The 17,527-nt window shown below is 36.6% G+C and overlaps 1 protein-coding gene across 8 annotated transcripts in view; it reads right to left on the bottom strand.

Annotated features, from left to right (window-relative positions):
- The window catches only part of THSD7A (thrombospondin type 1 domain containing 7A), a 773,396-nt gene that overhangs the window by 16,097 nt on the left and 739,772 nt on the right, over positions 1-17,527 (bottom strand). For all 8 annotated transcript variants that reach the window (XM_087861023.1, XM_087861022.1, XM_087861024.1 and 5 more), the window contains 7 exons: positions 15,823-15,976; positions 14,083-14,227; positions 12,592-12,707; positions 9,145-9,262; positions 8,766-8,911; positions 8,173-8,347; positions 3,880-4,053 (listed from right to left, as the gene is read on the bottom strand). In XM_087861023.1, the coding sequence (XP_087717149.1) occupies positions 3,880-4,053; positions 8,173-8,347; positions 8,766-8,911; positions 9,145-9,262; positions 12,592-12,707; positions 14,083-14,227; positions 15,823-15,976 (1,028 nt within the window). The remainder of the gene's footprint in view (positions 1-3,879; positions 4,054-8,172; positions 8,348-8,765; positions 8,912-9,144; positions 9,263-12,591; positions 12,708-14,082; positions 14,228-15,822; positions 15,977-17,527) is intronic.

The raw sequence follows: 17,527 nt of genomic DNA, 5'->3' as shown, positions 1-17,527 counted from the left end.
TAGGAGTTTATAGTTTCAGGTATTAAATTTAGTTCCTTAATCCATTTTGAGCTTATTTTTGTGTGTGGCCTAAGAAAGTGGTCCAGTTTTCTTCTTTCGCATGTAGCTATCCAGTTTTCCCAGTACCATTTATTGAAGAGACGGTCTTTTCCCTATCGTATCTTCTTGCCTCTCGTGGATTAATTGACCATGTAGTAGTGTGGTTTTGTTTCTGGGCTCTAGATTCTGTTCTGTTGATCTAGGTGTCCATTTTTGTGCCAGGTCCATACCGTTTTGATTACTACAGCTTTGTAGTATAGTTTGACATCTGAGATTGTGCTACTTCCAGCTTTGTTGCTCTTGCTCAAGATGGCTTTGGCTGTTCAGTCTTTTGTGATTCCATATAAATCTTAGGATTATTTATGCTAATTCTATGGAAAAATACTATTGGCACTTTGGTAGGGGTTATATTTAATCAACAGACTGCTTTGGGTTGTATGAACATTTTAACAATATTCTTCCAATTCATAAGCATGATCTATCCTTCCATTTATTTCTGTAGCCTTTAATTTCTCTCATCAATGCCTTATTGTTTTCAGTGTACAGTCTTTCACTTCCTTGATTAAGTTTATTTCTAGGTCTTTTATTCTTTTTGGTACAATTGTAAATGGAGTTTTGTTTTTTTCCCTTCTACCTTGTTATTAGTGTATAGAAAAGCAGTGGGTTTCTATGTATCAATTTTGTATCCTGCAACTTAACGTAATTCATTTATTCTAATAGTTTTTGGGGGGAGAGTTTTCTGTGTATAATATCACATCATCTGTAAGTAGTGACAGTTTTACTTCTTATTAGTTTTATTATCCAATTGCTTATTAGTTAGTTTTATTATCCAATTGCTATGGCTAGCATTTCCAGTAGTACATTGACTAAAAGTGGTGAGGGAGGATAACATCCTTGTTGTACTTCCTTTCTTAATGATGAACAATTACGAGCTTGTCCACTGAGAATAATAATGTTAGCTGTGGGTTTGTCAAAGATGGCCTTTGCTATGTTGAGGCCCACCTGTTGAGTTTTTATCACAAATGGATGTTATATTTTGTCAAAAGTATCTATTGAGCTAATCATGATTTTTATCTATTTTGTTTCTGTTAAAATTTTTAATGTGAAAATCATATAGTAATGTGAATGATTATTTCTCTGTTTTCAACTGTTAAGCTTCTGGTTGTACTTCGACTAAAATCTTCTTAGTAGGTTGAAAAGAAGTAGCCATAGTGAGCATCCTTCCTTTGTTATTGACTGCAAGGGAATGTCTCTTATGTTTCCCCTAATATTATGATACATGATGTTAGTTTTGGTAGATATCATTTATCAGGTAAAGTGATTTCCTTCTAGTTCAAGTTGGGAAGTTTAAATGTTGCATTCTATAAACATCTTTTCAGCATATATTTAAAAATCCTATGCCTTTTTTTCCTGTTACTGTGACTTTAATTTTTTTCCAATATTTAGGCATCTTTGTACTTCTAAAATTATAATTAGTCATATTAATGATTGTTTAGAAAATAATCTTTTATGATTTTGACATCTATTTTATTGGTGACTTTATTGACTGATTTTACTGTCGGGGTTATACTCTCCTAGAACTGGGGGGATTTTCCTCCTCTTTTTCTTTCCCACTTGACTTTATTTTTAAAGATTTCACATAAAAGGGAGTTGTTTCTTTAAATTTTGGTAAAACTCAAAGCCATTTAGGTTCTAGCTTGTTTCATGTGTAAATATTTGATAAATATTTTAATAGTTATAGAAGCCATGGTGTAGATTCTTAATTACTCTTGGCATAAAGTATAATAACATTCTAGATTATCTTGAAGTATTTATAATTAATTAGCAAAATTAAAAAAAAATATTTCTAAACTCTATTCTATTTGTAGTATTGATTGTGCTCCCCCCCCCCTTTTTTTTCCCTTGATTTTTGCCATGAGGTGGTCTATTTAGTTTTGGTCAACTATTGGTTGTTGACTATCTTGTTTTCTACCTCACTAAATTTATTAGTTACATTTTACTCTTCTTTAAAAACATCTCTCGAGTTCAATGTTTAGCTCATTTTAAACTTCTCTCTCCTACTTAGGCATTTAAGGCTTTAAGTTCTCTCCTAAGTACTTTTGTGCTGCCTCCCACATACCATTTGATATGTAATGCCCTAGAGTGTGGTTTTTAGTTTTTACTGATGTGTGCGCATAGGGCGATTTCTTTTGTCACTGTTATTGATTTCTAATTTTGTCATTTTGGGTTGAGCAAATCGTTCCTTGGGATTTTTTTTTTTAATTATGTTCAATTAGCCACTATATAGTACATCATTAGTTTTTGATGTAGTGTTCAATGATTCATTAGTTATATATAATGTACCCCTTGGCCATCACAACACATGCCTTCCTTCATACCTATCACCCTGTTACCCTCTCCCTCCAGCCCCTTCCCTCTCTGATTTCTCCTCCTGCAGATTTCCCTCCCTTCCCCTGTGGTCCTCTGTGCTATTTATTGCTTATGTTCCACATATGAGTGAAACCATAATTGTCTTTCTCTGCTTGACTTATTTCCCTTAGCATAATCCCCTCCAGTTCCAACCATGTCAGCGTGAATGGTGGGTATTCATCCTTTCTGATGGCTGAGTAATATTCCATTGTATATATGGACCACATCTTTATCCATTCATCTGTTGAAGGGCATCTCGGCTCCTTCCACAGTTTGGCTATTGTGGACATTGCTACTATGAACATTGGGGTGCATGTGCCCCTTCTTTCCACTACATCTGTATCTTTGGGGTAAACACCTTGTAGTGCAATTGCTAGGTCATAGGGTAGCTCTATTTTTAACTTCTTGGGGAACCTCCACACTGTTTTCCAAAGTAGCTATACCAGCTTGCATTCCCACCAGCAGTGTAAGAGGGTTCCCCTTTCTCCACATCCTCGCCAACATTTGTTTCCTGTTGTGTGACTTTTTGGCATTCTACCTGGTACAAGGTGGTATCTCATTGTGGTTTTGATTTGTATTTCCCTACTGGCTATTGATGTTGAGCATTTTTTCATGTGTCTGTATTTCATTCATTACCTACACTGTCTTAGGACATAAGGAATGATTTATCTGGTTGGTAAATCTGGGAGGATACAACTGACAAGGTGGATGATTCTATCTAATTCTTAAGTCATCTAGCCCATTTGGTTTTTATTCTAAGCATTCTTCCTTCACATTCTAGGCTCTCTGCTCCAACTTTTCAGTAATAAGAGTAATATTTTGGCTTCTATTTGCTATTAAATGTCCTACTCCCTAATTGTTTCAAAACACAAGCAGGAAGGAGAGGGTTGTTTGTTGACCCTATAAATTCTTTTGTTTTCATTTAGACTGCCTCTGTGTTCCCACACTGTGACATTTTAATGCTCTGTGGTTCTTGGAAATGTCATGTATTGTTTATATTGGGTGCGTGGCTCTATATGTGCATGTACATACACACATAAACCTGTAAACATGTATGTTCATGTGTTACATGTCAAATTCTTACCAATACTTTACCAATCTCTAAGAATATAGTAAAACCTCACTTTGCTGTGGATTTTTGTTTACTTTGATTTAAATAAAGGATATTATTAGATTTATATATGATCAGGATTGTCCTGGGTGTACAAATAATGTGCTCTTATCTCAGTCTTCCATAGCTCATAAAACTGAAATATTTTTTACTTTTCATATCTAATTTATGAAGGGTGGAAAGATTTTTCTTACTATAAATTTTTAAAATTCAGAATACTCTTAATTCTCAGTCTTAAGTGAGATCCTAGCAAATTACTTATTGAACAGAAAATTCTTTTTGTCAACATAAAACTAGATTTCATGAATTATAGCACTCACCATTGCATGATTTTGTTTCTAACATTTGCTCTGGGCACAGATGTTGATTTTCTAGTTCCTGTATAATTACAGCTCTGGAACGGACCTGTATTCCACCAAAGCCTAGGTCTTCACCATTCACACAGGTTAGCTGACATAGGCTCCATGAAGACCAGTCCTTCAGATAACAGTCACCTGCAAAACACAGGTTTGTAGTTTATACATACCCCAAAACAATAGCCAGCCATATAGTAATTTTATTTCTGAACCTCACTGGGAAATACATGATATTTTAAAGGTTTAGGTAAGGATTTAATATTTACAAGTTTACATGTGGTTTATAAAAGTGTGTATTAATGTTATTTTTGGAGCGGATATTATTGGGTATAGACTATGGCTTGAAGGAGCTTGTTCCTTGTGATTCACCTCCTAAGAGACAAAAAATAGTTGATTAAAACCTACCACCACTCTTGTCAAACGATTTGCTAAGTAGTATCAGTGAAAATCAAAATACATATATAACGTTTGTCTTATAGGTGTTCACAATTTCAAAAGAACTTGAACTCCAAGGCTGAGAAAACTGGCATTTATACTTTTTTCCCCCCTCCTATTTCTGGCCAGAGGTGTGGAGGTGAGACAGACAACTGACCAACTGGAGTAGTGGCAACAATGCTTGTCATTTTATCTGATCTACAGTTTCTTTTTTCTATTATTGAAGAATAATATACATGAAAAATGATCATATATCATAAATGTAATTTTCACAATCTTATTATATAACCCAACCAATACTCAAGCAACAGGGCATTCTCAGAATTTCAGAAACCCTTCTTGTGTTATAGATGGAATTATACCCTACGTATCTTTAAAAGATATTTCACTCATTTATGTTTACAAGATCCACATGTATTTATGTAGTTCCACTTTGATCATTCTTACTGCTGTACTTCATTCTAGCATATAAAGGTATCACAATTTAGATATCCATTCTAGTGATGGGCATATAGAGAGTTGTAATTTTTTTCTATTATGAATTCTGCTGTTGCGAACATTTTAGTATGAGTGAGTCTTTGAACTTATACGTGCATTTCCATTAGGTGAATACCTAGGAGTGGAATTGCTGGACCTTGGTGCATCATGTGTCCAACATCTTCAACCAGTTTGAGAACAGGGAAGAGTTAATGAAATATCTTTCCCATATACCCATCCATTCTTCAGGACTAACTGGTGATACTGTTCAGAGGACACAGTAAATTATGATAGACACAAATCCATAGGGATTCTTATCATTTTAATTATTCCAGCCACACCACATGCATAATTCATATTGCCTTACATTATGCTGAAGATGTCTAATATTAGCACAAAGTTGCCTGGAGATCTGCTTAATGAAAACATGTCTTGTGCTATAATTAAGAAATCTTGGTCAGACATGAATTATTGACTAATAGATGTAAAGTGGAGTGATTTTTGTTATAGTATGTCATTAATGTTCAATGATGTCATCCTGAAATGCAGAAAATTCTAGTAAATTTTAGAAGTGTTAAAAAACTAAAAAGCATGTTTAAATACTTTTGGGTTACTCAGTTTTTAAGAAACTATTAAAATTTTAAAGGTAATATAACTGCACCTCAGCAATTGCAAACTACAGGGAAATAAAACATACCTTTTTTACGAGTAGGCTTTACTTCTGTGCTTATAGCACTTGACGTGGTGTATCTTAGAACTCAATAAATCTTTTAGTAGTTGTCTGTGAATTATATAATTCTAACCACCATAGAATCCATGTCAGGCTTCAGAGATTTAATAACAGCAAATGAGAGTGAGACATTAGCTGTCCTAAACATACTTTTGTATTTTGACCATACAAACCATTGTAATAATAAACTAGACTATGCCTGCAAAAGATAGGACAAGTATATGAAATGCATGTCCCCACTTTAGTATTTGACTCTTTAAAACTTGGTAGCTCATATAATGCTAACTTTTAAAACCCATTATTGGAGAAAACTATCAACAGAAGAACTGAGATGCATAGATTGTAATTTATAAAGGAAGCACAGACTCCTCCTGGATTTATAATTAATTAGAATGGGGTGTTTGCCCTGTTTGATGTTATTCTGGGATCTTGCTTTCCTTTGGGTCCCTTAGGACAAGTTTCAGTCTTTGTTCACTTATGTTACTATTAGATTACCAACTGTCTCTTCCATTAGAAGGTAAACTCAATGCAGACAGGGTATATTTGTCTCTCACTGTATCTCCAATCTTGAGCCCTAGGCCTGACCTCCAGTAACACTTGATAGAAATAGTCAAATGAATGGGTGATGGTGCTGCAGGAAGTATAATGAAAACAAGTAGGAGAAACTCCCCAGGGAAGTAGACACTAATGCCTGGCAAGGAGGCCAGTACTGTTCCGTGTTGTATCACAATTATCCCATTAATGGCACTGGAGATTTGGCTTTGGAAGAGATGCGCCTTACCAACTTATAGCTTTGGTCACCTTTTATTGACTATGTAGCCATTCGCACATCGAAGCTCAAAGGTTCAGTCCTTGGCTCTACCCAGAGCCCTTACCTGCTGCCACAGCCTCAAGCTCAGTCTGCTGTGAAGCAAAATGATTTTATTAAATTTGTGTGAGAGATCTAGACTGAAATCAGGCCACTTTGAGGGGCAGGAAGTGGAAGAGGGGAATTGCTGGATCAGAAATAGGGTATTATTAGCAGGTGTGGGAATGTCTAAGAAGCAACATTTCTAGAAAGTAAGATTTTTTAAAAAGATCTTTCTTCACCTGAAGTAGATGAACCTATCTGTATCTATAAAGACTGTTACAGTTGAATATGCACAATGAGGGATGCTCTCAAACTCTAGCACTTGGTTTAATCTGCTTTGTTTAATTTTATTCATTCAGTTCATCTTGATAAACTAGAAACTGCCAATATCATCACCTTAAATAATTCACTTACTGAAGAATAAGTAAAATGACAATGAATGAGCAACCTGTATTGTCAGCTTTTTAGTGTTTAGAGACTTAATCCATTAAAATAAACTTTTGAAAATATGTTCTCCGTCTTTAAAATTTTGACTACCCAAATAAAAAAGGTATGGTTTATTTTTGTCCCCAATATTTGTTTGCCAAATCCTTTTTATTTGGGGGGGAGGGGAATCTTGTTTGAAATAACACATTCCTTAAAGAGATCGATATTTTTTCTTATTGGGAGAATAAAAACTTTCCACTGAGGGAGAACTATAGGCGATTTACTTCCAATCTTGTTCTTTCCTGGCCTAATAAACTGTTGCCCCCCCCCCCAATCTTTCTCAAAGCCTTAGGCTCATGCTTGACACTGAACTTACTTTGACCTTCTGTCTACCCTAAAGTTCTCTGCATCAAGCCCAAATTCTTAAATGTTATCACTGTCTGCCAATTATTTCTAAACTATTTGATATATATTTGCTTTCCACATTTTACTGCATGAACCCCTTGTGTCTTTCAATTGGAATAATTTCTTTATTTTCTTCCATCATATATTTTTCTTATTCCTGATTTATGTAGCTGGGGCTAGCACTTTAGGTTCATGACCATTTTCCATCACACTTTGCCTATATTCCATTGTCATTTGGATTTCATTGTAACTAAGAAGAATTCTAATATAATTTTGATTGCCTTCAGCTGCAGGTAATTTCTTTTTTCCTTGATGCTTTACTATTTTTCTACATTTTATCTTTTTTGAGTTTTTTATGTTCAGTTGGCCAGCATATAGTACATCATTAGTTTTCGATGTAGTGTTCAACAGTTAATTAGTTGTGTATAACACCCCGTGCTCATCACCATACATGCCCTCCTTAATTTTGTTTTAACTACAATATACCTATGTGTGAATTTGTTGTTGACTCTATTCAGGACCCAAGGTAAGCTTTCATTGTAAGGACTTACGTCTTTCTTTCGCCATTATGTGTTTAGACCCTGCTTCTCTCTCTCCTGGAAATCCTAAATAGGTGCAAATTCTCTTTCATACTTGCCCTGTCAAGCACGAGCCTAAGGCCTTAACTGCCATCCCCTGCAGGTGTTAAAACTCCAGGCGGGGGGGGGGGGGGCGGTGTCAGAGGCCACATGGGAGACCCAGACTTCCCCCTTAGTTGGCAGTACTCCCTTCATCCGCCCTACAGTATCCAGTTATTGGCACAGATACTACTGAATGAGAAGTCTTGCTGACATGTCTTAGCTTAGACTACACATGCAACTTAGACTATACCCCTTCTCAACCCTGGTGCTAGTAAGAAATGACCAAACTATGAATTCTGTTTTGGTATTGTTACCTGGGCAAGGCTGGGTACAGGTCTCCTCAAGCACCATTTTTTTATTACCATCTATAATGGGATCAATGTCAGCACAGAATTCTTCATCCACCACTTTGCTGAAATCATCAGCTGACCCGTCACTCACTACACAAGAAATGTTTCTTGTTCTGGTCCCTTCACCACACTGGGCATCCTGGAATGCAGGAAGAAATAACTAATTAGGAAAAGAAAAATAATTCATTAGCGAGTTCATCACTTACAGTCATCTCTGCACCACTGCTTTTGATTTATGAGCAGTTAAAGAAGCATTTGTAACCCTAGGGAAGAAGTCCTATAGGATACTAGCTATGAAGTATACAATGAACAATTTATTTGTTTTCTAGCCAAAGACAGGCAAATACATTTTCATTAAAATGAATCAGTCTCCAGATGATTTTAAAAACACAGGACAGGGACTGCTTGTTATCAAAACTAATTAAACAGTTACAAAATGGCAAGGCACCTAAATCTTTAGGAGGAAACATGCTGTCAGCTCTGAAAAATATTTCTGAAAACAAGTCTCTGCAGATAAAGAACACACACTTCCATAAAACTTCTTGAGATCTGATTACCTGTATTTGGCATAGAGACCACTGGCCATATTGCCACTGGTAACAGGGCTTCACTGGGCAAGGCTTGGACTGCTCCATCAGGGCAGGGCATGGCCGTCCATCACCCTGAAAGGGCTGGGTCACCGTGCGCCTTCGGACCATTTTTCCTTAAAGAGATACAGAGGGATACAATTCTAGTGACGTATTTGTGCAAGTGTCTACCTTGAGAGAAGGCATCGCAGACATTTCTGAAGAGATCTGAGGAACGAGTAAGGCTCAGACATTTTGAAGATAAAGACACTGAGTCAACCTTTCTGAAGATTATCTGGTAAGACTTGAGGGATATTTTATTTCCTGTTCCTTGACCAGGAGTCCAATGTTAATGAAGGTACAAACAAACCTGTGAGGCCACATGTTTGAGAACATTCTGACCAAGGAGACCAGTCGGAGAGCTGACAGTTGACAGGGCATTCCACCACGCATGACGTGTTCATCGGCCAGTTCTTCTCCAGGCCAAGCTGAAAGGAGACAGGTAGATGTGTTTGTATAGACCTGGAAGCGTGGCTCAATGTAGCATTAGAAGGAGGGAGGGAGGAAGAGAAGAATAGTAGTGGAAAGGAGAGGAAGAAAAAGCAAGATGCATAATAGAATAAAAAGGTACCTGGAGGTCAAACACCCAAACTTAAAAATAAAAAAAATGGTTCAACCCGGAAGAGTGGGAGCAAAGGGCAGAGGATGAATGGAGGAGCCCGTTTACTCAGTGCTGTTAAACTGTTTAAATAAGTAATGAAAAAAAGTAGCTTTAGTCTCCAAATTGGCTTAATTTCCCTAAACAAGGAACAAATAGGTGTAAGCATGATTACTTTCCATTAGTTAAAAACCAAGAATATCACCAAAATATAGATCTATAGTTGTATCTTTGGGATGTAATTTTTATATATGCATATTAAACTGAAAAGCAAAAGGCTTGAAAGACAAATCACCATTCGAAAACTAATATTATAATGTATTGAAATAATAGTTGTTATGTGTGCTCTTTCAAAAGGAAATATAGGTCACTAGAATTTTTTCATTATGAATATTTTATATACACTTATATTTTTTACAAAGATTTTACTTTCTCAAAACTTAGCAGCTAACTGTAGTATAATTCACTTATTTTGGTTAGCCTCTCATCAGATACTAATATTGTGACACTTCATGGGCATTGAGTTCCTTACTTAAGCATTCTACTTTTAAAATAGGAGATTCCAAACTCATCGACTGTATACATAAACAGTTAAAAAGTCCAGGGTACAAAGTAGAATGAAAATAGAAATATTTAAGAGTTGTTAGGAGAGTATAATTTTGGGGGCAGGGGCTAATCCTTGGGAATTTTCAAGATCTTGTTTTATTTCTGTATGGAAAGGAAGTTTATAGTGTCTAATGAACATAGCAAAAGCTGGCAAAAGAAAATTTTTCTGAAATCTTGTGTTGTGGTTCAAGTATAGCTCTTGGCTTTAAGTCATCCACCGAGAGAGGCTCGGGTCAATGACTGTAGTTACAGACCTTGGCAGGCGCTCCCATTATATGCTCCACCAGTAATACTTGACAAAGCTGAGTATTTGGCATAACATTTTTTTTTAACCATTTTTACCATATCAATTAAAGTCTCATAAAGTCACTTAAACTCAATGGGAGGTTGCAGAAAGAACTTAAGGTGATTATATGCTAAAAACGATGTGCAACGTTTAAGGTAGACATTATGGAGAGAGGGTTTGAATCACAGAATTCAGCTACTACGGACTCATTTCACTACAGAATTGAAAAGGATGTCTGTGTACAGATCTTCAGGGCAGCCAGTAGTAAGACATTTTAACCCTCTGCTACTTTTTTTTCTTACATTTATTGTGTCCATTCTTTTTGCCCTCTCTTACCCTTTCATCTGTCTAAACATATGTGTCTAAATAAATTGAAAGAAATCTGTTCAGGGATCAAAGAATAGGAAAGGAGAAACCAATTACTAGGTATTGGGTGAATAAAGAAAAACATCAAAGAAAAAAATGCTGTATAAATGCAAGATGGGTTTAACCCTAATTGTCCTCTTTGTGGGGTAGGAATGACATTTTTCTTTTTGGCTGTTAGGGACACAGCAAGACTTAGCTACTGCTGTTGTGCTGAATGTAGGGTTTGCACATGTATTAGTAGGTAGGCAATCAATCCATTATTAAAAAAGATAGCCAGCTTTTCTCAGGGCTATTATTTAATACTACTGCATTCATGGGGATGGATAAAATGGGATAGGAGTTATTTATTCCAATTCCTGCAAAGAAAGCATTAGTCTCCCTAAAGACAGTATTTACCAGAACGTTAGGATTTGAATCCCTAATTGTCACCACAGTATTCAAACATAATATTAATGCATAAGAGTAAATTTAGGCTCCTGGATAACTGAAATTAGTTATTTCTCAGGGTTTTACTCACATTTCATTTAAGAAATAAAGGACTCTATTTATACCTCTGTCCTATAGTCATGTTTTTAAATTGGTTTTGTATGATTTGGGTTTAGCTTTCACAAAGCTCTCAGCTATTCATGGTAGATTTTATTCTGATCCAGGAGGACATTTATATGTACATTTGCAAAAAAAATATATTAATCAACTAGAAGTAGATCAAAGCTCTTCAGCCAATATATGACATTATATAATAATGTTCATTAATACTAATGTTATTTTTATAATGGTTACATTACTTTGATGTTTCTAGTTTCAAAACCAAATTAATTCAGGTGTAAAATTTATAATTAAAGTATGAATACACTAAATTATAAGATGGTGGTGAGCAGAATTAAGTAAACAACTCGTTTTCAGCACGCTCGGGAGCTCCGTTTCCATGGACAGATATAACAAAGTTGTTAGGGCCACATAATAAATATATCAAATGGACTACGATATTTCCATCTTGAGTTTTCTCAGGAGTTGTAACAATTTATCATGGGCTTATACAACCCCTGGGATGTTTAGATAGAGGTTATGGTCACCACATCTACTGAACCCTAATGAGGTCGTAAGCTCCTCTCTTATGTGTTCAAGATCTGTCGAGGCTCTTGCTTATCTTGGTTCATGTTTAACCCGGTGGGGCTTAGATGCAAGAGGAGTTAAAACCTGTCAGGAATGTGAGTACCTGTTTGGTATGGAAGTCAGACAAAATCATTACAACATGAAGTATAGCTTCATGAAAGCTAAGGCCAACAACTATGTTTCCTCACATTTCATAAGGTCATACTTAGAAATGATGACATTACTTTTATAAATTGGAGAATTAATAGTTACAATTCTCTGTACCGCATAGATATAACGGCAGACTTCATTCCTTTGTTTGAATTGCAAGCTCTCATCCAGACCTGAGTACTTAGACTCTCACAGCTGGATATTAGATCCTAATATCAAAATCTGCTACCAAACCACATGTGATCAATGTTTAGCAACAGAGAGAATAAATGATGGCTCTTGGCAGGTGTCCCAGGCAACACAAAATTCACATGAAATTACAAAAGATGATGAGTAGTCTGATTAAGATTTATTGCCTTTATTCACCTTGATTACTTATTGTTCCCCAAGCATTTCTTTCAAAATAGGCTAATTAGCATACCTTTGGGCTCCAAGCAGAACAAAATACAGGAAATTATATGTAGAAATCAGTAGTTGGACAGTATTTCTTTTCAAGAGGGTGCTTAGCAGCCTCTGAATAGTACAGAAAAACATCTGCTGGCAATGAGCTGCATTGAGCACAGGTCACTTGGCTCAGCATGAATCGAAATTATTAGGGAAGAATTTACTCGCAGAGATATAACACAGTATCCTCTCACCTCTTCACAATATTTCAGGTCAACCGACTTGCCGTCACTTCGAACACAATCCAACATCCTTGTTTTAATGCCATTTCCACAAACTGCCTTCTCACTCAGCTGACACGTACTCCAGTCTGAAAGGAAGGGAGCCCATCAGAACAGAGGCTACGTATGAAACAGATTTCAAATGAAACTCTGATGACCTGAATCCCATATTTAATTCACAACTGCTTCCTAAGCCCTACAATCAATCATCCCACATGCAGAGCATATGGGTCCCGGCTTTGAACATATCAAGAGTCAAAAGGAATTGCTGGGGTCGCACATAGCTACAGGGATTATTCTTGAAGGCACATGTCTACTTGACAATCTTGACAGTTAGCCTTTTGGTGATATTGTGAAACTGGCTTTGGCCTGCAGATCAAATGTCACTTTAAAAAATTTTTTTCCTAATGAAAGGAGAAATTTAAAACTTAACATTATTTTTATTTTAGCAAAACAATCATAATTTTAATGGGTGGTACTTTAACTGTGTTGTTGTATTCAAATAAAACACTATTTCACTTACTGTCCATACTTACAATGTTTTAAAATAAACACTTATTTCAAAATCACTTTGGCCATATCTATTTAATTCTTTTATTTCATGTCTTTTGCAAAATAATTCTCTCATATTTCTTTCCAGGGTAGCGTAGCGTGTCCTGGAGAACTGTGACTTCTTTGTATCAACAAAGGAAACTGAAGAGAAAAACCCAAGGAAACAAAAAGCCAATCTGACTGCTATGTGTTATTTTATGAGTTTTGGAGTTTATTTTAGTGTGAGAATTACTTGGGAAAAATGCCAAAATAAGCTTCAGTGTTGCCCTGCATCGTATAAACTAACACATTATCTTCTTTCCTACAGTATGTGCCTTGATGGTATGGAGATGAGGGTTATGGAAAAAACGGAATTCATAATGAACCTTTTTTTCTGAAACAAAACAAAACAAAAAACAACCTACTCCTCTTTTTTCATCTGTACCTTTAATAATACAGGAATATTAGTATCTTCTTCATATACTTTTTGGTAGCTTAAGATTGCCAACATTTTTACATCAGACTAATTGTGCTTATAAATTGCCCCACACGAAGAATTGTCCTGGTATGTTACAGTGATTAAACATCTTCTGAAGAAGATGTTTATCCTTCAAAAAACCTGATACTTAGGAGAAAGATGTATCTTTTCCTTGCACCTTCCCAAAGTGGGAGGGTGTCTTAAACAGGGTCACTTAGACTAGTCACAACCTACCTTAAGGACTCGATGTGTGATACTTTCATTCTCTATATCTTGATGTTTTTTAAAAATAGGTAAATATTTCTGTCATTAAATAAAGAATTATCTCTGGGAAAGTAAGCAGCCATGTCCAAGAGGGACATAGATGGAGATGAACAGTACTTACGGGGATGCTGCTGAGCTGCAAGACATGGGATCTGGCCTTTATCTCGGTGATGAGATGATTATGCACGTACCTGTTACATTATAATCATAGTGGAAGCAGTTTTTGTTTAGGTTACAAGGCTCCTTCTCAACAGCATTAGGGCAGGCTCTTCCTTCATCAGCGGGTTGTCTGATGGGATCAGCTGACCTCTGCCGGAAACTGTTTTGATTGCAAGGCTGACAAAGAATAATACAGCTCCTCAGAAAGATGAATACTCAGCCACATGAGAACTAATATATTAGGGAGAGCACTGGAGCAAGAGTGAGGCTGTTGGGGCCACTGGCTAACTTGAACAATCTCATTACACCTCAGTTTCGTCATCTATAAAATCAAGGTGTTAGATGAGTTTCCAATGCCCCATCTAGCTATGACATGCTTAAGAGTCTGTGTGTCAAATACTAATAGACACATCACATCACATATATGCAAACACATATGTATGATCATACTAATTATTGCAGATCAATAATATAGAATAATCAACCGATCTAGCGAACATAGATTCTTGGACCTGAAAAACCATTTTAAGAGTGAACATATTCGTTATTGTAGATCATGAATATAGAAACCACAATCTATCTACCTATCTATCTAGTTTCTCAGACCTTAAAAACCATTTTAAGGGTGACTAAATAACTAGCTTTTAGTGACCTTGATTGTCCTGATGGGCACATGCCCGTGTGCAGGAACACAACTGAGGAGTTAAAAAAGACTAGCTTGCCATTCTGCTACTGGCACCGTCTTGTTCTGAAAACATCTGGTTTCTAAGAACAGGAACTTCAAATCCGACGCTATAGAATTAGAACAGAAAATCATTTGCATACCCTTGTGAAACAGCTGATTCTTTGCTGCTATATAACCTGTATCCACGTCAACTGGCAGCTCTGTTTTGCTCCTGCTCTCAGTTGGCTGCTAATCAGCACCTTTAAGAATGTTAACCCTGGGACAGAAAATTAATTTCGCCTTGAAAACATGCATCATAAATTCTTTGCAACTGTCTTATATTGTATTTCAGCAAATTAATTCCACATTAGATGTATTCTTCCTGTGCTTTTTGAGGCCATTTTGAAGGTGCCTGGGCCAAGCCAAATTTCCGAAATCCTAAACAGCCAGTTCTGTTTCAAATGGATCTTCCCAGGGTCCCACAGAAGAGCCCCTACAGGCTGTTGAAATCTAGAAGCTTTGTGTGATTTGAAACTCTCAGCTGGCTTTGCAGGCGCACAGAGACACAGAGTCAGTGTGCAGAAAGAGATTCACTGACACACAGCTTTCTTCTTTCATTTCCCTTTTCTGCCAGGATCTTTTGCATTTTGGTATCAATACTCCGGCTGCAGTATACCCGCCGTGTGAAAGATTATGCCTACAAATTAAATAAAATGGATTGGGCAAAAAGCAAGGGGTGACAATAACCCGACACCATTAAAGTATCTTTACTAGAGCTTCATTCTTTTTCCCTTTACCTGGAGGGATTCATGATCACCAGTGTAGTTTTTAACATGCTGTGTATTTATAAGCCGATCTGAAGGCATTTTGTGCGGGTCCAGGAGGAGAATGGAGGAGCCTAAAGCTTGCAAGACGTTGAGCTGTTCTAGTGTGCGTCAAAACACTGCTGACTTTACATGGCACAGTCACAGAATGAGGTGGCCAAGAAAACACCCTTGCCTTCGTAACTAATTTGGTAACTAATTTAGTAATTATTTTATTAATAGCTTTAAAGCTTTAGTGGTAAGGAATTAAGTAAACGCTATTGATACATGGTCAATCATCTCACCAAAGTGCATCGGGTCCACAGACCCCATTCAGATATCACGCAATCCTCGGGACACGGTAATTTGCACTCTCTAGAACCCAGGGGCATCTCTTCTGGATCGCAGAGGTAATCTTCTACATGGTCAGAAGGGCCATCTGCTGTGTTCTGCATGCATCTAGAAGAAAACATACCTATTCAGTGAAGGAACCAGGACACCTAGAACAATAGCCAACCCATACAACAGAAGATTCTTTCCAAGACATCATTACAGGGTTGGGAGGTGGGAAGGTTTCATTTAAGAAATAAAATTCTCCAAACACGAAGACATAAAAGGATCTCTGCCCCTCATTAATAGTTGCAGAGCTTCAGCATGATATAAAATGTACACTTGTGTCATCATAATCTTTCAGAATTAAAGCCACTGTGTGGATTATAAAGTCTGTATATCTTCCTCTGAAAGAAGAGGGTCTTTTACACTCATATATGATGCCCACTAATGAGGCATGGTCCACGGAGATTCATCGAGGGGCTTATTTTTGGAATTTTGGAATGTAATACACTTTTTTTTCTGGAGAAGGAAATGGCAGATTACACAGAGAAGGTAGATTCATACATGCTGGAAGATAAGGCACACTGAACTTTCCTAGTGAGAGATGTCATTAAGTATTTTCAAAAATAACTGATGGCATTTATCTAGTTGTTTTGTCATTTAAGAAGTAATTTTAGCCTCCTGTATGCTGATAACTTTAAAAGAAAGCCAGAAGTGAAAACACAATTACAGTAGTAATTATAGCACAGATTCTCTAAGTGTGGTTGGTTGAATCTTCCTCTATCTTGACCTTTTTTATTGTTAGTGTTCTTTTTAACAGAACAAATTCAAACATTTTATTATGTTTCTTTTGTAAGCAGTCATGGAAGGCTCGTTTACTCATCTCTTAGGGATCTAATTAACGTGGCTGGTACCAGACTTCACTCTCAGCGTAGTTAATAATCTCTCCAGGTAGTTTTCTAGTGGAGGAGAAAAACTTTGTCCCTCATCTATAACTCAGAGAAGGTCAACCAAAGTAACGGGTTGGGAAGAGAGTGCGTTGTTGGGAGCTAAAAAGGCAGGCTTGTGTTCTTAAGCCTCTCAAACCCACTGCAATGTTTTTAACTGTTGGTTAATTACATTATCAATTATACCTGGAATCTCACCCTTCCCAGGGATTTACAATCAGTGGGGACATTGCATTTTCACAAATCTACTCTGCAGAAATTCCTTTCTATACAGTGCTGCCCATTTAAGAGAAATGTCGCTTTCCTGTGGGATGCATTTAATGACTGGAAAACTGCTTTTGGTCACGTCTTAATTGGGTTTGTAGTCTGAAAAAATACCTCTACGAATACCCACTTCTGCATTTTTTTTGTGTGTATGTGTGTACTGGATAAAAATAGAAAAGAGCAACCACAAAAATATGCACATGTAGATACCTGATTTCAACGCTGAAGAAAAAATTATAAATTTCTTTGGGAGAAGTTTAGTTCCCCACAAAAAAGTTCTATCTTCAATGGCATTTTAAAAACATTCTGTTGACGGCAGCTTTGAGATGACATGGAGCAGCTTTGAGACAACATGGAACAGAGTTTAGTGCTCAAAAGTTGGACCTGCTGCTAAGAAAAGATTGTATTCGTGGTAGGCACTGACAGAGTACAAGGATTAACTTGCAAAATTACCTATTGATCCAGA

This window comes from Ursus americanus, chromosome 3 (genome assembly GCF_024610735.1).
Source record: "Ursus americanus isolate L20-20 chromosome 3, mUrsAme1.1.p, whole genome shotgun sequence".
NCBI classification, from domain to species: Eukaryota; Metazoa; Chordata; class Mammalia; order Carnivora; family Ursidae; genus Ursus; species Ursus americanus.
The sequence above is the reverse complement of the archived record's forward strand: the minus strand, read 5'-3'. Positions and strand labels throughout refer to the sequence as shown.